Below are 25,397 nucleotides of genomic sequence, written 5' to 3'. Positions count from 1 at the left end.
GTAAAAAGAGACTTCACTGCATTACCCATAATAATTTAAAACTAATCAATTTTTTCTTGAACTTATGTATTATTATAGGACTGTGGGTGATTACAGGTGACTGAAACTGTAGAAGATGAATACTGTAGGTATGAGAAAGTAATCACATAAGCCTTAGCTTTATTTCTATCTCATACTTGAAGTATGAAGTTTTATAGACATTTTTATAAACAAAATTGTGAAAAACAAGAACTTACCTTAAATTTTATTGTTAACTTTGGTCTTTCTGTAGAGATTTCTCCTTTTGTCTCCTGTTCCTTTTCAGAATCACTCTGTGAATCTGATGATTTGGATTCTTCTATGGCACCAAGTGACTTTTTAGTGACTTTATCAGAATGCAAATTAGCAGTGTGTGGAATGAAGTCATCAGGTTTTTCCCATTTAGATTCTGTTGAATACAGTTTAATAGTCATATTATTTAGTTACAAATTCTGTTCAAAAGTCATTTCAATATAACACTTTCTTTTATAATTATTAATGCAACTGCATCTACTTCATACTATCACCTGATCAAAAAGACAAATTAAATTCACAATCCTCTTGATTTTTAAACTTTTTAAAGTTGATTTCCAACAATCTGGATTTATTATAGGTATAAACCAGAACTCTAATGGAACAAGAAATCAGACAGTAATACAATAGATTGACACCAATTTCAGGAAATATAAATGTACTTACAAAACAAGATTTACTGGTGCCTAGCATGTGGGCTCATGAAGACCTGGGGGTATGGGCTTGCAGGGGTCCAGGGGGAAGTGGGGAAGGACCTAGGGCTCACACCTAGGTAGGCAGAGTGAGCCTGCAGATTTCCCCACCTGCTTTGTCCTGGGTGGGGTTGGGGAACAGTAGGAGAGAGCCCTAGGTTAGCATGCTGGCAGGGTGTGCTGGTAGAATGGGCTTGGGGAAATCTGAATGTGTTTCGATCTTGGGTGGGCGGAGGGGTAGGGTCCCAGGCCAGCATGAGTGCCAGGAGCTTGGGATCCTAGATGCAGGCAGAACTCTAGGCCAGCACACCACCTCACTGGAAGACTGGACTTAGAAAGACTTGGTTGGGGAACCCATGTACTCCTGGGTGCAGGGACTGTGGATTGCTTGGGAAGATGGTAAGAGGGTATGTGAGACGGAGGCCCGCTGAAGGGGTATGTTGCAGATGAGGAATGACTTCCAAGGGACTTTCCTCAACAAGGCCACCGCACTTGCAGGGGGCCTTGACTGAGTGATTTGCAGGAGAGAAGCTGGAAGACCTTTCTGGGTGACTGATGTACTCACCCACATGGGAGACCTGAGCTGGACTAGTTACCATGGACCACCACCATCCACCAGCACACACTAAAGCTAGGGCTGGGGGGTCCATCTGGCAGGGCTAGATCACAGTACAAGCCAGCAAGTGTCAGAACAGAGTATCAGTAACGTTAGGCTGGGCCATGACACTAACCAGTACATGAGAGAATCAGTTCCAGGGGCAGATTCTGTAAGGCATATGTGGGCTCACCCCTGTGGAACTGCATTTTCTGCTGATTTGCTCAAGACATGGGGGTGGTGACTGGCTTAGTTAGACATGACTGTGGAACCCTGACACTCAAGGGTCCTAGGGCTGGAAATAGGACCGGCTGGTGCAGCTGCAGTATCTGCAGGCACACCCAAGAATAAGGTGTGCCATAGTCTGGGCCACAACATCCACCAGCTCATAGAAAGGATGAGATGCAAGAAGCGGGCTATGCCAGTAAGGGTCTAGCACCAGCTGGCACATGTGAGATCTGGGTCTGTGAGTGGGCCTGGTAGGGGAACTTGGGAAATTCCCCTGGTTGGCAGCAGCTCCTGTTGCTGAGCATGTGATTTAGGTCTGGTATTGGCTAGGATGGGCAAGGTAGCTCCACTTGTTGGTGAGCGTGTTGCTTCTAGGACGGGAATGAGAACAAGCAGGGTTGGGCCAAACCTTACCTCAGGAGTGCAGGAGTCACACTGGAGTGCAAGTCATGCCAGATTAGCCCATCATTCCTACCAGTTTGCACGAGCCAAGGATGGGGGCAGACTGGGTAGGGCTAGGCTGCAGCACCTACTGGTGAGAGCTGGGACTGGAGGCAGGCTGGGCCAGATGAGGCTGCAGCATTTGATGGCAAAGGCCAAGATGGGAGATGGGCTTTGCCGGGTGGGTCTGAGCAACCACTGGCACAAGCACTATCTGTAGCTGGAAACAGGCCTGGTTGGGGAGACAAGAGGACACCCCTGCTGGGTTCTGGTTCCCACGGGTGAGTGCAAGAGCCAGGTTAGGGGTGACAATCTGGGTTGCAGATGACTGCAGTACCCCTCAGCATATATGTAAATTGGGTCTGGGGTGTGCCAGACTGGGCAAGACTCCAGTGCCCACTGATGCTCAGAAGAGCCAAGGTAGGTGTAGGATAGGCTGGGCTAGATCTCAGTATCCCCTCACATGTGAAAGCTGAGTCAGGGCATTGACCAGGTGTGGCTGGGCTATAGCACCCAACAGAACTGGAATTGGTGTGGGCCAGCTGGACAAGTCCACTTTTCCTGCCAGGACAAGAGGTGAACTAAGTCAGACTGGGCCAGGGACTCAACAGCATGCGTGAGATCTGCTACTGGGAGGCCTGAAAGAGGAGCATGGGGAACTCCCTACAGGTGAGTGCAAGAACCAGGGCTGGGGGACAGCCCAGATCAGGCCAGGTCAGTACTCACTGGCATAAGTGTGGGTCGGGTCATATTTGGTCACAACACCAGTCAGTTCACAGGAGGGCCGGGATTGAGGGCCACCTAGGTTGGCCTGGTCTGTAGCACCTTACCAGCATGAGCTTGAACTGGGGGCAGACTGGGCAGGGCCAGGCTGCAGCACCTGTTGTCAGAAAATGTCAAGGTGTGGTGGGCCTTTTCAGTGTGGGCCATTCCTCCCACCAGCACATTATAGGCCCCGGGGAGGGGAGGAGGACTTTAGCCAGTAGGGGGCAGCAAGGACTCCATGGTTGAGCTACGCTCCTGCTGGTGAGCACAACTAGGACTGGGGTAGACCAGACTGGGCAGGCTACAATACCTGTTGACCTGCATGTGAGCTGAATTAGGGGGAGAGCCAGGCTGGGCTAACAGACTGTATCCACAGGTACAGGGCTGAGCCAGAGCAGGTACACACTGGTCAGGCTTTGTTGCAGCATTGGCTGGCAAGTGCTGGGAATGGGGGCAAATCCTGTCAAGCTAGACTGCAGAACCACATGGAGAGTGCAAGATCCGGGAATGGGAGTGGGCCCAGCAGGGAAACCTCTTTGATGGGCTGCCCCACTGGTGAGCATGAGAACCAGGGCTGGGGGTAGCCCTGGCTAGATAGGCGGTGGCACTCACTGGCATGATTGTGGCCTGGATGGTGGGACTGGTTGGGTTGTGCTAGGTTCTAACACCTTTTGAAGTGAACAAGAGCTGAATGGATGTGGGACAGATTGGACCAGTCTGCTGCACATATGGGCATGCACAGGAACCAGGGATGGTAGTGGGCCTAGTGGGTTACTGAGGTCACTCTGACTAAGCTGCAATTTCCGCTGGTGTATATGAGGGCAGTGTTTGGTGGGAAGGGTTGGGCTGGGCTGCAACATCCGCAGGCTTGCATAAGAGATGGGGCTGGAGACAGAACTGATCCAAGCAACTGCAAGCACCCCTGTGTGCATAGGCTGATGTGGGTGATAAACTCAGTCAGATCCCAAGAGTCAGGTGTAGGGTCACCTCAGATGAGGTTTCTTTTGGGATCCCCTCAACTAAACCGCTAAACTCAGAACTACAACCATAGGGAGAACCGCAGAATCTGTGGTCTGACTGTGGAGTACATGTGTCAGAACTGGGTCGCCTCAGTGTCTAAGATGGAGTAGTGGACAGCAACCCTAGATGCATATGGAGGATACGGCAGCCCACTGGGGCAACTAGCACGACAGCAGAGGATAGAGGCCAAACCAAAATGGACAACTACTAAAGCCAAGCGTTAACAGCAAATATCTGGGTGAATGGAGACTCTTAAGATGGACTATGTGGGGCCCGGCATGGTAGCTGAGCAGCTAAAGTCCTTGCCTTGAATGCGCTGGGATCCCATATAGGTGCTGGTTCTAATCCTGGCAGCCCTGCTTGTGGCCTGCGAAAGCAGTGGAGGATGGCCCAAAGCTATGGGACTCTGCACCTGTGTGGGAGACCTGGAAGAGGATCTGGGCTCCTGGCTTTGGATCGGTGCTGCACTGGCTGTTGCGGCTGCTTGGGGAGTGAATCATTGGACAGAAGATCTTCCTCTCTGTCTCTCCTCCTCTCTGTATATCTGACTTTGTAATAAAAATAAATCTTAGAAAAAAAAGATGAACTATGTGAGCCAATGGATCGTGAAAGGATTTCCTCATCCTTAGAACAATGAAATCAACAGCATTTCAGAACTGTCGAAACCACTTGAACAGAAACTCAGAGTATGCTCCTCATTCAGGATTCTGGGATGACACTGGGTGGCCGTTCTCCATTCCCAGGTACTGGTGCAGTTAGGATGCTGGGTATAACTTTTCCCCTTCTCTCCCAGTTACCCCAAGATGCAGGAAGAAGAAGAAAATTGGAAACAATGGTCTCATTCATTGTTCCCCTAATCTTTGGCCTTTCCCACTTAGGTATGCATCCTCCACATAAACATCATCAAATACAACAGTAACAAAAAATTACTGCAATTTTTCACAAGGTAAAATAATACTGTGCTTCTGAACAAGTACAATTTATCTTCTTTATGGTAGAGGAAAAAACCTTGAGTGGACTGAACTCTACTGCCATCCAGTGGTTCACTAGGCTTTTAGTAAAATGACAACATTAATAATTATATTTTATATTTTTAGTTTAAAAAGGGAGAGGCTATACAAATTCGCTGTCCAAACAGGACAGTTCTAAGAACAAATGGTGCTCTATTAATAATTACACTGGTTCAGGTATAAACTAAGGAAAAGCCAGTATACACATCCCTTTATTAGTATACACATAGGATATATTCCAGCATTAATAAAAATGTTACTTTCCTTTGTCTAATATTTCACATAAGTAACAAAACAGCATTCAAGAAATGATTTTTAAAGCACCTACTATGTGGTAGATACTGTTCTGGGACCCCACAGAATGTGTACTACCTTTTCACTCTGCTGAAAAATCAGTACTAGGAAGTCTACTTAGAAGCGTGGATGTCTGAATCTTGCAGCCATGAGGCTGCGGAGGGGAGAATCCATGTCAGGTCAGGCTTCCTGCTGGGGATCCCAGCTCCCCATCACTGATGCCAGGCCCTGGGTGAATCCTGGGCTTATCCAAGCCCAAGATCTGAGAACTTCCTCCATCCAGAGTGATTAGGCCATGGGCAGATCTTGGATGGCTCTGGGCATGCTCAGGATCATGGCTCTGCCCACCACCACCATGGTGGTGTGTGGAGTCCAGGTAGGTCTGTTCAGAGACATGGACTTCTGAATCTCCCAGCCATGTGGTTGTGGCTGGGAGCACCCGGGCCAGGCTTCCTGCTGGAGATCCTAGCTCCCTGTCCAACCAGCGGCAAGCTCTGGGGTTTGAGGGGTGTGGAATTACTGCTTAGGGACATCCATTGATAAGGCCACTGTACAGGTTGGTAAGGAATAAATCCTGAGGGACACCCAATGACAGAGCCACTGTACTTGCAGGTGAGGGGACTGAGACCTGGTGGTTTGGAGGGGAGAGACTGGAAGATCTGTATGGGTCAGATTCATGCACCAGCCCACATGGGAGCACTCAGTTGGGCTTGTTAGCATGGAATATTGCTGACCATCACACGCCAGCCCACACAAAAGGGCTGGAAGCCAATCTAGCAGAGCTAGATATGAACAGGAAACAGGTCACATTACGCAGGGTCATGACACTAACCAGTACATGATAGAACCAGGTCCAGGTGCGGATTATGTGGGAAAATCCTGTGGAAATACAAGTCCCACTGGTTAGCTCAAGAGTTGAGATGGTGATGGGCTGAGCTAGGTGTGACCATGGAACCTGCCAACATTCATGGGTACAGGGACTGAGAATAGTCTGGGAAGGTCCAGGCTGCAGCACCAACCTATGCACCCTAAAACAGGGTGAGGTGGTCCAGGCTACAACATTCACCAGCTCAAACTAGCTCAAGATGGAGGGGCCAGCTAAGCCAGGCAAGGGATTAGCACCCACTGGCATGCGTGAGATCTGCGTCTGGGCATGGGCTTGGTGGCAAAACTTGGGAAACTCCCCTAGTGGGTAATAGCTCCTGCAGGTGAGCACGTGGTCCAGGCCTGGGTGTCGGGAAAGCTGAGCAAAGTAGCTCCAAGAACTGGCAGATGTGTGAGTTGCTTTGGAAAGGGACAGACCAGGCAGGGCCGAGCAAACCTTATCTCACTGTCAAGTGCAGAAAGCAGGCTGTCCCACAGGTCATGCCGGGCTAGGCTGTAACACCTACAGGTTTGCGTGAACTAGGGATGGGAGAAGACTAACCATAAGCAGGGCCAGGTTTTAGCATCTGCCAGTGAGAGCTGGGGGCATGCCAGGTCAGGGAGGCTACAGCATCCAAAGGCAAAGGCCAAGACAGGGGAGGGGCTATGCCAAGCTGGGTCAGAGCAACCACTGGAACACTGGAACTGTGTCTGGGTGTGGACCAGGCTTGGCTAGGCTGTAACACACAACAGTAAGAACTGGAATGGGTGAAGGCTTGTCAGGAAAGGGCCCTATTCCTGCTAGGATAGGAGGTAGACTAAGTACGGCTGGCCCATGGAACCACCAGTCTGCGTGAGATCTGGCATTAGGACAGGTTCAGATGGAGGAGCTTGGGGAACTTCTCTGTCGGGACACAGTCCCTGCAAGTGAGCACAAGAACCATGATAGGGAGCATTCCAGACCAGGCCAGGGAACAGTACCCATCGGCATACATTAGGCCTACATCAGGACAGAACCAGGCTGGGCCAAATCATATCACCCGCTGGTGAATCTGAGTATCAGAATGGAGTGTGGGTCAGACTGGGTTGGGCCTGACACAAACCAGGATTCATGAGGGCCAGGACTGGGGGTTGATTGGGCTGGGCTAGGCTGTAACCCCTACCCGTGTGAGCTGGAACTGGGGGTGGGCCAGACCTGGCCCGGCCACAGCTTCAACTGGCAAACCCAGACGTGAGGCAGGTCATGCCAGACTGGGCTGCAGTGACCAACCAGCATATGTAAGATGCCGGGGGTGGGTGGGGGGTAGGTTGCCCTGCTGGACCACGGCTCCCACTGGTGAGCATGAAAGTTGGAATTGGGGCAGACCAAGCTGGGAAGGGCAAGATCTGGGAGTGAGAGTGGGCCCAGTAAGGAAACAGTGGGTTCCTCCCTCTTGGTTAGCTAGTCCCACTGGTATGCATGCGAACCAGGACTGTGTGGGCTAGATAGTGAGGCTGGATGGGTTGAACTAGGTTTCAATGCCCAGTGACATGTATGAGAGCTAAACAGGAAGGAAGAGACTGGACCAGTCTGCCGTACATACTTGCAAGCATGGGAACCAGGGCTGGGGGCATGCCTGGTGGGAGTCATCATGGATCGCTTCGACTAGGCTGCAGTTTTCACTGGTTTGCATGAGGTCTGAGTGTTGTGGGCAGGATTGGGCTCGACTGCAACACCCACTAATTTGTGTGGAAAACAGGGCTGGAGACAGAACTGACCTAGCAAATGCTGCCACCAGCATATGCATAAGCTGATTGGGGCGACAGACTGTGCTAGACCCTGTATTGGTGAGCACACACAAGAACTGGTATGGAATCACCTCAGATGAAGTTTTTTTGGGAATACCCCCAGCTGAATTGCTGGACTCAGAACCCCAACCATGGGGAGAATTGCAGGTTCCATGATCTGCCCATGGAGTGCTTGGGTCAGAACTGGGCCTTCTCTGTGACTCAGATGGAGCAATGGACAGCAAGCAAATCCACGTGCACATGGAGAATATGGCAGTCCATTGGAACCCGCAGAGGACACTTGGTACCATAACAGAGGATGAAGGACAGAACAAATGGATCAACTATCCCAGCCAAGTGTTGGCAGTGAATACCTGGGCAAATGAACACTCTAAGGTGGATTTTATCAACCAGAGGATTCTGGAGAGATTTCCTTGTGATTGGAGTGGTAAGACAGACAGTAATTCAGAACTGCTGAACTATCAAAGCCTGTTGAGCAGGACCCAAAGAGCATGCTCCACATTGAGGACCCTGGGGTGGTGTTGGGTGACTATTCTCCATCCCAGGATACAGGGGTGTTTGCGAGCCTGGGTGTGGCTTCTCTCCTCATTTCTCCCATTCCCCAGATACGGGAAGGAAAAAAAGAGAATGTGTGGAAACAATGGTCTCACCTACCTTCCTGTAGCCCTTGACCTGCATCACCTTAATTAACTACGTAAAAATCATCAAGATAAATACATAAAATCAATATTAAGGTCAGTCTTTAGTTTATACTCACATCACCACTATAAAGGGAAGAAACTGTCATTGAGCCTAAACATTTTCTCTAACTCTAAAGTTACATTATCACATTACGCTATTTTATCTCTACAAAACCCAGATTTTTAATTTTATTGGGATAGAAACATTGCTATCACTGGGCAGGTTTGGTGTCAACTTGGAAATTTAAATGGCTTTCTTCTAAGAGATTTAATGTAGTCTGCACTAACTGCAGCAGTTAAGATGTTACCTGGATACCTAAATGCCATGCCAGAGTGCCTGTATTTGAGTTCCAGCTCTGCTTCTGATTTCAGCTTCTGCTAATAGGCATACTAGTACCCAGCAGGTAATGGCCCAGGTACTTGTGTCCCTGACACGATTGTGGGAGACTCAATGGAGTTCTGGGCTCTTGGTTTCACCCTGGTACAACATCAGCTATGGCTGGCATTTGGGAAGTGAAACAGTAAATAGGAAATCTTTCTTTTTCTGTGTTGCAAGTAAACAACAACAAAAAATACTCCCCAAGTTACAATATTATATAACTAGCAGAAAACAGTTTTATCAAATTACATAAAATATTAACTTGAACATTTGGATAATTGTATACATTTTATAAAAATTTATGAGTTAAACATTAAAAAAAATTAAGCTTTGATAGCTTCAGCCACAGTTCTACCTACAGTAGAAGCTGTAGGTTTTCTCCGAAAAGGAAAAGTCAAGCTGAAACAGCTTCCAAGGAAATGATCCTATTTCAAAAACAATCATGATAAATATCAGTAATGTGAAAGTTAAAATGCCTTTTTAAAGTCTGTGAGTTTAACACCCATTGCAAATAACATCAACACACAGCACAATGTGCTATAGAAATCTTTCTTTTTCATGGTGTTAACGTACATAAAAGATAAAAACCAACATGTTTGCTACAGAACTGTTAGCCATAAACTAAAATTCCCATGTTCAGATAATTCATCAATAGGTTAATCAGTTTCAGCCATAATTTGATAGGTTAGATAATGAAAAGTAATACTTACCCCCTGTTTCAGTATTGTAATAATAGCTGTAACCATCTTCACTTAAACCTTCCACCCAAACAGTCTTCTCTCCTGCCTAATCAAAAGGAAAACACACACGCACACCCACACACACAACAGCATAAGCTCAAGATCACAACAATCATAATATACTGAGTAACTAAGACAGGGTCAGCTACCCTTTCCTTTGCACCTGGCAATTGTGGGGGGATCACAGCGATTGCAACCAGGAAGCTTAGTTTCTTCCAATCATGCACCAAATTTCATGGAGAGCTGTCACTTCTGAAAGCCAGGAACAATTCTTTCCAAATGAACTAGGACATGTACCTTTCCTGAACAGAATTTCTGGAGAGGGCCCGGCGGCGTGGCCTAGCAGCTAAGGTCCTCGCCTTGAACGCGCCAGGATCCTATATGGGTGCTGGTTCTAATTCCAGCAGCTTCACTTCCCATCCAGCTTCCTACTTGTGGCCTGGGAAGGCAGTCGAGGACAGCCCAAAGCCTTGGGACCCTGCACCCATGTGGGAGACCCAGAAGAGGTTCCTGGTTCCCTGGCTTCGGATCAGCGCAGCACCGGCCGTTGTGCTCACTTGGGGAGTGAATCATCGGATGGAAAATCTTCCTCTCTGTCTCTCCTCTCTGTATATCTGACTTTGTAATAAAAATAAATACTAATAAATCTTAAAAAAAAAAAAAATTTCTGAAGAGACATCACATTCCCACCTCCACCCTGCCTTCTAATGAACAGATTTCAGCAGATCGGAAAAAAGTTGGGGACAGCAAGGAGAGGTGAATTTAGAAGTAAATTCACTTAACAAAATTCTAAAACCAGCCCTAGAAGCCAATCACTTCAAAGTCAAAACACTGTCAATGTGCTTCAGTTACCTTTTTTAAGTTTCCTTGAAATCCTTCAGGTTTCTCCCATTGAGATGCTGAAAGCAAAATATATTGCATTTATAAAATATTTTTGATTAAAAAGAAAAAAACTTCCAAGACAGTCACTGTATACAAAATAAAACAAGTTTAAAGTGTTAAACACAACCGAAAAATAACAAAGAAATTATACATGCCAGTATTACTCTGCAGAAAATACATGTGAGTGCCGTAAGTATCAGAAGTCACTAGACCTACCATAGGAATTATTAGAACCAGGTAATGCTGGCTGCTCTTACAGACTTCATGGAATTCAGGCTGCTAAGTTCCAAACAAAGGAAATGGCTCTTTGACATTGTGGGCAAAGAGACAATGGTACATGGGTAATTACTCAGGACAGGAACAAGCATCCAAGTATAAAAATAAACACTGCCGAAACAAATAAGTGTATAAAGAAGGATGGCAAACAAAGGAAGAAAGCAATATACACAAGATGGGAGAAAATGCAGTCTCTAAATAAATTTGAGAACGGCTAATCTCTAGGATATAATCACCAATAGTATATACCTCTGAACTACAATATGCCTTTCACTTAATGGTTCAGTGCAAACTGACATATTAGTTCTATGTACTCCAAAACTTGCTATGAATCCAAAGGCCTTAATTATAACAATATTGTTAGTCCCAGGATTAACTCTATGATCTTATTTTCATCCTTCTAATCTTTTTTTAAAGATTTATTTATTTATGCTCTTTCTGGTCAGGTGCTTGTTACTCTGGCACCTCAACTCTTGGCTGACCCAGGATAGGTAATCCCCTGAGCATGGTCCCTGTGTACAGCTTACATGGGACAATGGATATAGTAATGTTGTTTCTGGTTTGTGTACCATCAGGAGTTCCAGGAGAGTGAGGCCTAGCAGTGATGGAATGTGGGCAGAAAAGCCAGGGAAAGGTGAATGTCTGCAGCTTTGTGAGTGTGTCCAGCTTATTTGTTGCATGTCTCTTAGGATAAATTATACTGTTGTAGAAGCTGGGAAATAGGTCTTTAGCTTAACAGATGGACTTAAGGATAATGATCATTTGTTCCTCTTTGGATTATGTTTGGTTGGATTCCTATATGGACTTGTGATTCGCTATTTCTAGTATGCTCTATTATCACCAAGCTTAGTTGATAAAGACTCCTTAATAAACCTTAAAAAAATTTTATTTCTTTATAAGGCAGCGTTACAGAGACAGAAGGGGAGATGGAGAGAACTTTCATCTGCTGGTTTACTCAATAAATGGCCACAACAACCAGGGCAGTGCCAGACTGAAGCCAGGAGCCTGGAGTTTCCTCCAATTGTCCCGTGTGTGCAGGAGTTACAACATTTAGGTCACCCTCTGCTGCCTCCCCAGGTGCATCAGGAAGGAGCTGGTGAGAAGAGGGAACAGCTTGGATTCAAACTGGCACCCACGTGATGCCAACACTGCAGGCGGCAGCCTAATGCATTATGCTAGAGTGCTTGTCCCTAATTTCTAATTATTCTTCATTTTCTTTTCCATTTTTATTTTGTACAGATTTGCTTGGGGCCTGGCTTGAAGACTATTGGCTAAAATCCTCGTGTTGCACATGCTGGGATCCCATATAGGCAACACATCACGAGCAGACCCCCTCCCGCTGTCCCGCTTTCCTAGCTTTTCTCTTATCATTCATTTAGTATACTGCTATATACCACCTACCCTGTATTTGATCTTTTTGCTGCTTGACATTTCAATGAGGTATTGAAAGTCACACATGGGCCCGGTGGCGTGGCCTAGCGGCTAAAGTCCTCACCTTGAATGCCCCGGGATCCCATATGGACGCCGGTTCTAATCCCGGCAGCTCCACTTCCCATCCGGCTCCCTGCTTGTGGCCTGGGAAAGCAGTGGAGGCTGGCCCAGAGCACTGGGACACTGCACCCGCATGGGAGACCTGGAAGAGGTTCCTGGTTCCTGGCTTTGGATCGGCGCGCACCGGCTGTTGTGGCTCACTTGGGGAGTGAATCATCGGACAGAGGATCTTCCTCTGTCTCTCCTCCTCTCTGTATATCTGACTTTGTAATAAAATAAATAAATCTTTAAAAAAAAAAAAAAGAAAGTCACACATGAATGTTCCTTAGGTACCTCAAATTCAACATTTCCAATCAGAATTAATTATTGGTATCATTACACTTATTGGTGCTTATATTTTACAATGTAAACAAATGACACTATCATTTTCCCAGCATTCCATAGGGTGTACCCAGTTTATTTTCCTAGTATCATTCTCTATCATGATGCCCACAAAAAAACCTTATTTTGGGACCACTGCCATGGCATAACAGGTAAAGCCACCATCTGCAACACCATCATCTCAAACAGGTGCCAGCTGTGTCTGATCTAGCTCCATGCTAACGGCCTTGAAAAGAACTGGAAGATAGCTAAGTACTTGGTATCCCCCTACCTCCTCTGGGTGAACCATGTGAAGCTTTTGGCTTTGGTGCAGCTCAGATCAGCCCTGGATGTTGCACACATTTGAGGAGGCAAACAGAAGTTGTCTGCATATCTAATTTTCAAATATGTAAATCATTTTTTAAAAACGTGGGGCCAGTGCCATGGCATAATAGGCTAAGTCTCTGCCAGTAGCATAAGTATGCCATATGGGCAATGGTTTGTGTCCCAGGTGCTCCATTTCTGATCCAGCTTCCTGCTAATGTCCTTGAGTAGCAGTGGAGGATGGCCTAAATCCTTGCAACCTGCATCCATGTGAGAGACCTAGAAGAAGTTCCTGCTTCAGATTAGCTTAGCTCTGACTGTTGTGGCCACGTATTTTCATAGAAATTTATGCCCAATATTAAGTATTTTAGTACAGTGAGTTAATTACACACACACACACACATCAGTTCCTGGCTCCCACACCACTGTTGGATAGAAAATTCCTTCCACGGAGTATTTCATCTCAAAGATTTACTACTATTTCTGAAGTACATTTGAAACACCTTATATCTTATGTGCATATAGTTCACAAAACAACAAACTATTTTACTTGTCAGGAAATAATGATTTTGACTAAGTTTGACAAGTAGCCGCTATGAGAAGTCTTTTCAAAGCATAATATTTGGCAAAAAGGAAAAATTACTTATTGTTTAAATGTTTTAACAATTTAAAAAGTCCCAACACAAACTTCTTTCTGCTACCATTATTCTCCACTATTTGTGCACCCAGATGACCTACCTCCTGTGATCAGATCGTAGTAGTAATGGTAACCATCAGACGTCATACCTTCCACCCATCTGCCCTTTGAAGACTCTTTCTTCTTCTTCTTCCTTTCTTTCTTCTGACTTGATGTGGTACTGGGTGGGGTAGGAGTGGGTGGGGCAGTGTTGGTTACTGGGGATATACTTGCTTTTGGAATTTCTAAAGAAATGACAGGATAAAGCATGAAAGATATTATTATCATTACTACTATTTCTGCTAGCATAAAATACCGATAATGTTATTGTCGATCAAAAGCCTGACAAGATTTTTACGCGAACTTGACACATCATTATAGCTTATTCAGAAAAACAAAAATCAAAGAATAGAAAAATTTAAAAGAAGTGAACAGGGGAATTTAATTGTACTAAATAATACAACTTCTCCTAGTATTATGTTTACAAAAAATTCAGCAGTGTGGAATTGACACAGGAACAATGAACATGTGCCTCAATCAGAATACCCCAAATGGGCCCAGCGTGATAGCATAGCAGTTAAAGTCCTTGCCTTGTACGTGCCATTTCTAATCCTGGCAGCTCCACTTCCCATCCAGCTCCCTGCTTGTGCCCTGGGAAAGCAGTCGAGGATGGCCCAAAGCTTCGGGACCCTGCACCCATGTGGGAGACCCGGAAGAGGCTCCTGGCTTTGGACCGGCTCAGCTCCGGCCGTTGCGGCCGCTTGGGGCGTGAACCATCGGATGGCAAATCTTCCTCTCTGTCTATTCTCCTCTCTGTATATCTGACTTTCCAATCAAAACAAATAAATCTTAAAAAAAAAAAGAATACCCCGGATACACAGCCAACTGCAGAATCCTAGTGTTTCATATTAGAGGCTAAAAGATCACTGAAGAAAGGTATTGGAATAACTGGCAAATTATTCAGAAAAACGGTAGGTAGCTATCACTCTTTATTCATTCCACGTTCCTTCAGACAAATACAAATTGTAGGTCAAAAATATTTACAGGAAAGAATACACAGTGTAACAACGTCCAATTAGTCTACATAAAAATTTAGAACTTCTGTATGGCAAAAACAAAACCATCAACGCGGGCCCGGTGCAATAGCCTAGTGGCTAAAGTCCTTGCCTTGCACATGCCAGCATCCCATATGGACACCGGTTCTAATCCCGGCGGCCCTGCTTCCCATCCAGCTCCGTTTGTGGCCTAGGACAACGGATGAGGACGGCCCAAAGCCTTGGGACCCTGCACCCGTGTGGGAGACCCGGAAGAGCTCCTGGCTCCTGGCTTCGGATTGGCTCAGCTCCAGCTGTTGCACTCACTTGGAGGTGGGCCAGGCCCGGCCAGGCCACAGCTTCAACTGGCAAACTCAGACGTGAGGCAGGTCATGCCAGACTGGGCTGCAGTGACCAACCAGCATGTGTAAGATGTCGGGGCGGGGGGTGGGGGGTAGGCTGCCCTGCTGGACCACGACTCCCACTGGTGAGCATGAAAGTTGGAATTGGGGCAGACCAAGCTGTGGAGTGAACCATCAGACGGAAGATCTTCCTCTGTCTCTCCTCCTCTCTGTATATCTGGCTTTCCAATAAAAATCAGTAAAATCTTTGGGTCCACCGCGATAGTGCAGTGGTTAAAGTACTCGACTTGCACGCACTGAGATTCCATATGGGCGCTGCTTCTAATCCCGGTGGCCCTGCTTCCCATCCAGCTCCCTGCCTGTGGTCTGGGAAAGCAGTCAAGGACGGCCCTAAGCCTTGGGACCCTCCCTGCACCCACGTGGGAGATCCAGAAGAGCTCCAGCCATTGCAGTCACTTGGGGAGTGAACCATTGGACGGAAGATCTTCCTCTCTTTCTCTCCTCCTCTGTATATCTGCCTTTCCAATAAAAATAAATCTTAAAAATATAAATAAATAAATGAATAAATAAAATCTTAAAAAAAAAAACCCAAAACTATCAACCCTTGTAGTATGCTATCTAATGGTGGAAAAATTCAAAGCAACTAAAATGTAAATGAAAAAAATGTTAATGAGAAAGAGGTTAAATAATTCATGATTAAACAATTCATTATTAAACACATTATGGGTGGTCACTGTAGTAAGTAAATTACACTGCTACCTAATTTTAGTAAATCTAAGATCATTAGAGCCAGTACTGTGGCATACTGACTATGCTGTCGCCTACAACACTGGCACTCTATATTGGCCCTGGTTCATGTCCACTTGGCTTCATTTCTCATGAAGTTCCCTGCTAATGTGCCCTGGGAAAGCAGAGGAAGATGGCCCAATTGCTTGAAGACCTGCAACAACATGGGAGATTCAGATGAAGATCCAGACTTGTGGTTTTGACCTGGCATTGCTCTGTCTGTTGCAGTCACTTAGGGAAACAAAAACTGCAGAAGGAAGATATCTTCATCTCTCCATATCTAACTCTGCCTCTCAAATAGATACATACACTATTTTTTTATTCAAGATCGTAAATAGTGAGAGGCAATTCTATTTGAACTCTGCACCAATGTCCCAACCACTCTGTAGCCACTAAAAATAGTATTTTTCATTATTTAAAAAATGTAGAGAATTGAGGGAATAAACCTACCCCATGAATTGACTACATACAGCACAAACTGTGAAACTACTAGCCAAAAGTTCTAAGGATATTTGAGCTCAGTAGTAGTGAGATATTTATTTTATGTTTATGTAAAACACGGTCATAGTGAGAAGGACAGAGAGAGATCCTCCATCTTCTAAGTCACTCCCCAAACAGATACAACAGCCGGAGCTACTATGACCAACATCCAGGAGCCTCTTCCGGGTCTCTCATGTTGGTGCAGGACTTGAGCCATCCTCTGTTGCTTCTGCAGGCCGTAGGCCATAGAGCAGGGAGTTGGATTGCAAGTGGAGCAGCCAGCACAAGAACTGGCACCCATAATGGATGCTTGCACTGCAGGCAGATGTGCTGGCCCCTTTTACGTTTTTTTATTTTGAATTTCTGAATTATGTGCTAGATTTATTCTTTCTAATATGCTGCTTAATTTGTAAAACAAAAAAACCTTCTGTTCTAGAGAACATCACTTGAAAAATATTCAATATGGAAAATCTGTTACACATAAAATGGTAAGATTTATTTGCTCTAAGAGCAATATAATGAAATCTCTTAATGTATATAACTGATGAGTATTTCAATTACTACTCTTCATTTTTATTGTTTTTAAAGATTTACTTATTTTTATGGAAGGAGACTACGAGAAGGAGAGACAGAGAAGGTCTTTCATTCACTGGTTTACTCCCCCAAGTGGCTAAAACAGCCAGAGCTACGCTGATCTGAAACCAGCTTATCCTGGGTCTCCCACGTGGGAGTAGGGTCCCAAGGCTTTGGGCCTTCTCTACTGCTTTCCCAGACCACAAGCAGGGAGTCTGATGGGAGGTGGAGGAGCCAGATCACCAACTGGCGCCCATATGGGATCCTGGAGCTTGAAGGGGGAGGATTTGCCTGTTGAGCCATCAGGCTGGGCTCACTCCTCTTTAATTCTTGTGAGTACCTGTATTTTTTCCCTCTCAAAATGAACAATCAGCTTCAACTTCATGGAACCAAACATTATTCTTTCTCCGTTTTAACCACTAATGTCCATGATACTATTTTTTTTTAAAGCTTTATTTTGTAATTTTTATTGGAAAGTCAGATTTGTAGAGAGAAAGGTCTTCTGTCCACCTGTTCATTCTCCAAATGGCCACAAAGGCTGGAGCAGAGCTAATCCAAAGCAGGAGCTTCTTCCAGGTCCCTCATATGGGTGCAAGGTCCCAAGGATTCTTTCCTAGACCACAGCAGGAAACTGGAAAGTGAAATAGCCATGACATGGTCCAGTGCTCATATGGGATCCGGGTGCATGCAAGGCGAGGACTTTAGCCATTAGGCTACCGCACTGGGCCCCTACAACACAATACTATTTTAGAAGTGTGGCTATCACTGCTTATTTAATGAAAGCAATGTCATCTGCTATTTTAACTGAAAGAATTTAGAGCATTTAGTTTACTACCTGCATCCAAAATCAGGGTGTCTGAGTGCCTTACATACCTCTGCTCCTATCTCAAGCTTCCTGCCAATTCACACCTTCAGAGGTAGGTAAGGGAGATGACTCATGCTGACTGCGTACCTGCTGCTGTGAGGAGACTCAGTACCCAGTTCTCTGCTTTGGCCCCAGTTAGGTGCCACTGCAGGCATATCAGAACTGAACGATTCAGTGGTAGCTTACTCTATTTGTACTGCTCTCTGCTTCTTATATTAAAATAGTAATAATACCATTCCGTGTTAACTACTGCAAATGCTATACAAGATCAACAACTGAGATACGCTAAATGCCTAGAGTAAGAACACCAGATATGACAGCAAAGCAAGGGCAAAGCTTAAATAAGAGAGTGGCAGAATTATGATTCCTTATGAAGGACTATACACCACTGTAGTAAAATGGGGAAAAATCTGTCGGCGGGTTGGGAGTTTGGGGGGAAATCCCAATCTATACAAAATTGTACCACATATTTCAAAATTCAAAATAAAAATATATTTAAAAAAATGTGCACAGAAGCTTTCTGCTTTAAAATCTAAATTCAATGACAAAATGCATATTCCAGTTAAATAGCAGTTTTTATCTAGAACCTTATTGTCCTCAAATCCTCAAAATATCTGTCTTTTGATGTAAAATCAGCCAATTTGTCCATAAATGGTTGCTTCACTACAAAATCAATCACGTAAATAAACATTATTCGTGAGTTTGACTACACAGAGAAACGAATTGTAATTACAATGCAACACTTATTTTCTCACAAATACTGTCTTTCAGTTGCATAATTTTAGTACCTAAAAAATTCAAAATATCTATGAAATTAACTATTCAGGTAGGATGGATCTAGCAGCAGACAACTAAAATGGCTGCTGTGAATGAAGGTGTTTTAAAAGGTGGTACAATCGAGCCAGCCATGGTATAGTAGGCTAAGCCTCAGCCTGTGGCACCAGCATTCCGTATGTGCACTGGTTCATGTCCCTGATGTTCCACTTCTCATCCAGCTCCCTCATGCGTCTTGGGAAAGCATTAGAGCTTAACCCAGGACCATGGGACCCTGTCTGTACCCATGTGAGAGACCTAGAAAAACCTTCTGGGTCCTGGCTTCAGAGGGCTCAACTCTGACCACTGTTGTCATTTGGTGAGCCAGTGAGTGGAAGATCTTTGTTTCTCCTTCCCTGTGTAAATCTGCCTTTCCAATAAAACTTAAAAGAAGCACATGAGCAAAAACCCATAGATCAGATATGGCTCTGATGCATCATCGTGGCATTGAGAGCATACTCTAAGTGTACAGCTTCTTTATGGAAACAACAGAGTTCACTTAGCATGGTCTCTGATGTTATTTTCAACACATGTCACACCTACTTTTTTACCTGACTCTAAGCCGAGCCTTTTCAGATCTTCCTGGTATGCTTTCAGGGCAGCTTCCTCCATTGCAGCAAACTCTTTTGACGCCTTTTCTTCTTCTTTTGCCTTGTCCAGGCTTTTTTGTTTAATCTACATAAGACAAACATAAAAGTGAACGTGAGATGAACTACTGACTTTGTATATAAAAATGGGCAAAGAAAAAATCTAAATTACCTCACTGATCCTCTTCGCCACATTTTCCTTATGATTCTTTCCTCTTTCATGAAATTCAACACTCTTAAAATGAAAAAGAGAAAATTCAGAAATAAACCACATAAAGTTCATAGTAATACAGAAAATATAGGAAAGAAATGTAATATAGAAATGAAAATAAGATGAGTTATTAATATAAACTGACCCTTTCTCTCAAATGATGCTAGAGAACTGAACCAAATTATTAATTTTAAAAAATATTTATCTATTTTTATTGGAAAGGCAGATTTACAGAGGAGGAACAGAAAGTTCTTCCACTTGCTGATTCACTCCCCAGATGGCTGCAACACTTGGAGTTGAGCCCCTCCGATGCCAGGAGCAAGGAGCTTCTGGGTCTTCCATGTGGGTGCAAGGTCCCAAGGCTTTGGGCCGTCCTCTATTGCTTTCCCAGGCCACAAGCAGGGAGCTGGATGGGAAGTGGAGCAGCTGGGACATGAAGTGGCGCCCTTATGGGATCTCAGCAATGGCAAGCGTAGGATTAGCCAATTAAGCCATCACACCAGGCCTAGACCACATCACTTGCTATCATGCATTCTGACTAGGGTTCCTCTGGTTCTTAAAATAAGTATAATGAGTATACTACTGGGAAAAATACTAGTAATCCTTGATGACTAATGTAGTGGATATAACTGAAATGAAAACTCCTGGAAGAGATAAAGTCAAAGAGGAGTGGGGAACCAAAAAAATCAAACAAACAAAAAGCTTAAGAAATACCTCTCAATATTAAATATTAAAATAATTTTATGGTTTATCAGATCAAGTTAGAAACAGAAACAATGGTCTTAGATTCTTATTCTCAAAACTGGGAAAGAAATAGGTATTTAAAAATTCTTCATCCATTATAAACAAACACTATTATGCCACATAGTAATGTACAACTCTTATGGAGGTCAAATACAAATACACTGATCCTCTGACCCAGCATTTGTGTGACTTTATTCCATAGACACATCTGTACATGTAGTAGAAAATGATGCTTTGTAAAGGCTACTCACTATAGCACTGTCTGAACTAACAATTCAAGTATCCACCTATAGAGGGCTGGACAAGCTATGGTCCACTCCTGTAGGGCTCTGTAACAGGAGCAGAGAAACTCCCTCTGATATGGACAGAGCTCCAAGATACACAATTCAAGTTTAAAAATCATGATGCAGAACAGCATATATAGTCATCTATTACTTTTCATGCATGCTGGCTAAGGAATCTATTCATAAACACAGAAAAAAATGGAAGGCTTGACAAGATAATGGAAAGAATGCTGAACTAGGGAATAATGTTAACAGCATGATGCACAAGGGTAGCTAAGTGACCGTTACTGCCTATTTAGACAATCAAATATGCTTTGTAAACTGTAAGCATCCAGTTCTATGCAGTGAGAAATTTCTGGTAAGCTCTCCAAAGTTCTGCTAATCTAACTTTATATGATGCATAAACTGGGCTATTCTAAAATACTACTACAAATTCCTCTCTAAAATAGGACTTAATTGCAACTTCATAAAGTAAATAACCATCCTTTCCCTTTCATATATTAAGTTTTGTCAGGGTGATTATACCAAAGAATATTAAAGGACCATTCAAAATTAAACTGGCTTTGTTTCTAATTAACGGTTTAATCAACATGCGTTAGCAATTTAAAGAGATAAAGACAGACTACACTGGAAGGGATTATTTGATCCACATAACTCACAGAATCTTTTCACTGCTTGGATACTTCCAAGGAAGAGACTTTGAGCAAAAACTTGTAACACTTACCCATTAGAAGGATGGTCTAAACTAAACAAGATAGTCAAAACCTTAAGCAACATTCAAAAAGACCCAAACTAAATACCTTGTAGACAACAGTAAACGGATGTCTGCTAACACATCCAGCATTGTTAACGACTACCATTCTTATGTTTTTTTTTTAACTCTGCCAAGTAATAAAGATACGAATGCATATTGAACAGACACCTTATGTAGTACATTCAAAATACTGTGACAAGTGAGGTAGAGAAAAAAAAATCCTTGACCTGCTTTCGTTTTATGTCTTAAATGTAGGATCCAGAAACCGTAATAATGTACTTATCAGAGCCACTATTTTAAAATTAATGCATCATTTATTTGTAATGAAATGCAAAGAAAAAACCACAATAACAATGTTTTTCATGTTTTAAAGGATTCCTACTTTCATTTTTATTGGCATCTCACAATGCTACATGGTTACAATGTTTCATAAACATGCCTGAGATTTCCTGCTTGGTGGGAAATTTGGCATTACAAATGAATTTAGATTGTTGAAAAGAAAGTTCATAGCTTTAAACTGTAATAATAAGGCAACAGAAATCTTTCAATATTTTTGAAGAATCAACAGTAATGAATAGGAAAGTGGTTTGTAAACTCGAAACTGATCAAACGCAACATTTCACATGAGCACAATAAGTGGAATTTTACAGAGTGGAATTATCATACAGGCCTATTGTCTGCTATCCAGCACTTGCAATAATCACAGAACTTCTTGGGTTGTGACTTCCAGTAGTCTGCCCTGAAAAAGGAAAAACAAGTCTAGGCTGAGGTGACATTTAAAAAGGTAAAATTCCGGATGTTTTCGATTTTGAAGTGTAAGTCTTGGAACATCTTGTTGTAAACAAATATTTATTCTTTTCATTCTTTTCTTTTTGGGAGATCGCTGTAATGGAGGCCTACAGAAACTTTAAGACTTAGCCTTAAATCAAGGTATTTCCACCCAAAAGAACTAAGCATAAGGGCTACCCCGGACAAAGACTGGTTCCTCAGGGCCTGTCACTGAACACATTTTGTAGCTGAGCTTCAGGGCCACAGTGGGAAAAGCAGAGGCATGTACGGGAAAGACAAGAAGTAAAATCATTTTGTCATGCGAGGTTGGCGGCTTCCAGGGGCGCGGGGGTAAAATTACTCAACATTCCAGGCTTTCAAGCGACCCCAGCAAAGGGCCCCACGCCCCCCGACGGCACCGGTGGACCGGACGCGGTGTGGCCGCCCCCGGGGCCCTCCAGCCCACCGCCCCGGCCGCACGCCCCCAGGGGCAGCATTTCCATCTAGCCCAGAGAACGAGCCCCGCAGGCCTGGGGCCGGTCCCGAGCGAGTTAAGAACGCCTCGTCACGCCCCCGGCCGGCCGAAGGGCGGGAGAAGGCGGCGGGGCGGGGGAGAGACCCGTGGGGAGAGAAAGGGCCGCCCGGAGAAACAACGCCTCGTTGTTTGGGTCCTGGGAGCCAACTCACATGACAGCGCCCGCTGCTCCGCTTCGCGCCCGAGCTCCGACTCCGACTCGCGCTCCTCAGGCGGCGGGGTGAGTCGGGCCCAGGCCCGCCGAGAGGCCCACCGGAACGTACCGCCGAGACCGGACACTTTTTCTTCCTTTTTCCCCGGGACCGGCGTTCTCCAGTTCCCGACAACGGGTGCCCGGACGAGTCAATCCGCGGTCGAAATCGCCTGCTCTTCCCCTCCCCCTCCAGGGGCGGTCCTCCCGGCTCCTGAGAGGAGGGGTCTGTATAAAGGGGTTGAGGTCACCCAGAAGGGGCGAAAGCGCGACGGGACCTCAGCTGAAGGACGGATCACTCAAGCTTCAGCTCCCTCCCCGCGCCCCCAGCCATCGCGCGCTTTCTCCTCCGTTCTCTCTCTTCTCTGCTCTCTTGAGACACAGACTCTTCACCCTCCTTCTAGGCTCGCTGGCTCGGGGCCAAGGAGCTCGCGCCTCGCCTCCGCCCCGAACGCAAACAGCTGTTCCCAGAGACGTCGCCGCCCTCAACTTTGCCAACTAGTCCGCACGCACTTTGACCAGCGGAGCCAACCCGGACTTTGTGGGCCGGGGGCCGCTGGCAGAGTTAGAGAGGAAAAGGTGAAGTGCCCGCAGGTTGTGGGGATTTGCGAGTCGCCGCCGGGCTTCGTTCGCCTCGGAGCTTGCCCGTGGCGGCCCCGCCCCTACCCCGCGACGCCCGCGCGCTCGGGGCCACTCGTTCCTGCGCGTGGGCAGCGGCGGCGCGAGCGGCTGAGGCAGCGGCGGGAGCGCCTGGCGTGGTGAGCAGGCAGCGGCGGCGCTGACGCTTCTCAGGTGGGTCGCGGGGATTCGTTCATCAGCACTTCCCATATGGTCTAGCGGTTAGGATTCCTGGTTTTCACCCAGGCGGCCCGGGTTCGACTCCCGGTATGGGAATGGGTTGCCTTTTTATTATTTACTGTTTTTAGTAGCGAGCTGGAGGAACCGACTTACTTTACTTTCAGTGATTGCAGCCGTGTTGCTGTCTTACGTGTAGACGAGTGTGTAAAAGGAGATTTTAGCCGGATTGTTACCTGCGCCGGGAGCAGGGCTGCTACTTTAGGGAGGCGCGAGGGGAGCACTTGGAGAAGCGAGTGCGCTCCGGGTTCCTCTCCCGCCTAGGGCTCTTGGGGCTGCTCAGTCGGCTGGGAGTTTCGCTTTCTCCCGGGGCTGCTCCCCCGCCTCCCGTCGTAGTTTTCCAGACGTTGGGGAGGTGATGATTAACTCCGGCCTCGCGTTATCTCCTCCTGGCGCCCCCTCGGCCCACACCCTGCCCGGCCGCCCCCTTCCGATCGGTCCCGGGAGGCGCGGGACGTGTTTGTGCCCCTGTCCTGCGCCCGCGTGTCCTCGCCAGGTGCTCTGGGTCTCATCTGTGGGCGCGGTGTAGACGAAGAACTCCCCGCAGACCCCAGTGCGCTTCCCGCGGCGTCCCTGGCACCGGCACCCCCAGTCCGGCCTGCGAGGTCCCCTCAACTTGACACCAGGCACCTCAGTACCCTTGTCTCGAGAGAAGGCCTGGTAGGAAGGGAGGTTGTTGCATGTTTCTCCTTCTCCCCTTGAGAAACACACCACGAGCTGCGGGGAAGGCAAATACCACTGTGATGAGATGTCTTGAAAGAAGAAAATGGACTTTGCAAAAGGGCCAGGCCAGCGTCTTGAGCGCCGCTAATTAAAAAATCCTGGTGTGGAGGTGGGGTTTGCCAGAGAACAAATTGGCCAGAGCCCTGGGAGGGGATGTTATAACAAAGTTTCACTGTATTTTTAAATATAGAAGCCCTGTGTTTATTACAAAGACGGGGCAGCTGTGTCAGCAGCGTGAGCTGTAAATGAAACAAAAGCGTTATCTTAAATGCAGTTGAAATTGGAAAACAGGGTCAGCTATAGTGTTTAGTCTGTCGGGCCTCTGGGGACAGATGAAGAAGGAAAAAGTGACTCCGGGCGCATGGGCTCCTGACCAGAGCCGTGATTAGGAGCAGAAGTCTGGGTGTCTGCTCGAACTGTGTTATAGTTTCAGCTGCATGGTAGGCTTGAAGGTCATCTGTGAATGGGACTTGTGTAATCAGAATTAGTGACAACCGTTCCAAAGGATATTTACTGATGCACATATTCGAGTCCTTTACGTGTCAGTTGCTTTTGAAGTTACTGATGCTGAGGTTGTTTGTGTTAGTTGGTAGTGGGCAGACTATTGGAAGGAATTAGATTTGGGTGGAGTGGGGTCTTCTGGTTCCGTGGCCTTGTACAGATGTTTCACCCTCTCTGCTCCTCTGGCTTTAATAAAGAGCTGCAGTTCTTAATAATGAGTTACATACCTCGGAGTTGGAAGAGTTGTTGAGCAATTCATGGGTAGGTAATGAGTGGAAAAGTTTCATTTAAAGAAGTAGCCATCCTGTGCTATTGGGAAGAACAAGTGACTTAAGTATTTGGATTTGGAAGGAAGGGAAGACACTTCTGCCTTAATTGCCTCCAGAGAGGTCTTAACTTTTGACCTTGAGTTTTGCAATGACCTAGCATCATAAAGTCCTAAACGGTGCCAAAGTAGGTGCGGTGGTAAAGTCAGTCTCCGGTGATTACAAACAGCTCATGTGGGGGGAAGCTGATTATCTGTAGTTGTGTATCAGGTAGAACGTGGCAGAGTGACATCAAGTGGTGTGAAGTGCGCTGCAGTACTGAGAAGCTTGCTTTGCCCCGGGCCTTGAAGAACTGGTTGGGTTTCTCCAGTTGGGGAATGTGAATCATAAAGCTGAGCTGGGGTGGGGGCACAAGAGTGGGACAGTGAGTGACAAGTAGTCTGGTCTGGCAGGAGTATGGAGTGCCTGGAGGATGGGGGGTGGGGAAAGTAGAAAGGAATTTTAACATGA

General features: G+C 45.8%; 2 protein-coding genes and 1 non-coding gene across 4 annotated transcripts in view; 2 read left to right on the top strand and 1 right to left on the bottom strand.

Annotated features, from left to right (window-relative positions):
• The window catches only part of WBP4 (WW domain binding protein 4), a 35,118-nt gene extending 11,905 nt beyond the window's left edge, over positions 1–23,213 (bottom strand). Inside the window, exons 1-9 of one of the 2 annotated variants that reach the window (XM_058670679.1) lie at positions 23,056–23,213; positions 22,505–22,770; positions 21,716–21,788; positions 19,229–19,291; positions 19,021–19,144; positions 13,619–13,801; positions 10,400–10,446; positions 9,518–9,593; positions 237–427 (exon numbers count right to left, since the gene is read on the bottom strand). In XM_058670679.1, the coding sequence (XP_058526662.1) occupies positions 237–427; positions 9,518–9,593; positions 10,400–10,446; positions 13,619–13,801; positions 19,021–19,144; positions 19,229–19,291; positions 21,716–21,788; positions 22,505–22,506 (759 nt within the window). In that variant the 5' untranslated portion in view covers positions 22,507–22,770; positions 23,056–23,213. Of the gene's footprint in view, positions 1–236; positions 428–9,517; positions 9,594–10,399; positions 10,447–13,618; positions 13,802–19,020; positions 19,145–19,228; positions 19,292–21,715; positions 21,789–22,504; positions 22,816–23,055 lie in introns of those variants that run through there. The other variant, XM_058670681.1, reaches the window with a different exon arrangement.
• A 33-nt stretch (positions 23,214–23,246) lies between these two features.
• The window catches only part of ELF1 (E74 like ETS transcription factor 1), an 86,839-nt gene continuing 84,688 nt past the window's right edge, over positions 23,247–25,397 (top strand). The window contains exon 1 of the mRNA XM_058670676.1: positions 23,247–23,334. The gene's annotated coding sequence lies outside the window, so the exon portion shown is untranslated. The remainder of the gene's footprint in view (positions 23,335–25,397) is intronic.
• Positions 23,365–23,436, top strand: TRNAE-UUC (transfer RNA glutamic acid (anticodon UUC)). The gene has a single exon. It is a non-coding gene; the product is annotated as a tRNA-Glu (tRNA).

This window comes from Ochotona princeps, chromosome 12, assembly GCF_030435755.1.
Source record: "Ochotona princeps isolate mOchPri1 chromosome 12, mOchPri1.hap1, whole genome shotgun sequence".
NCBI lineage: Eukaryota > Metazoa > Chordata > Mammalia > Lagomorpha > Ochotonidae > Ochotona > Ochotona princeps.
The sequence above is the reverse complement of the archived record's forward strand: the minus strand, read 5'-3'. Positions and strand labels throughout refer to the sequence as shown.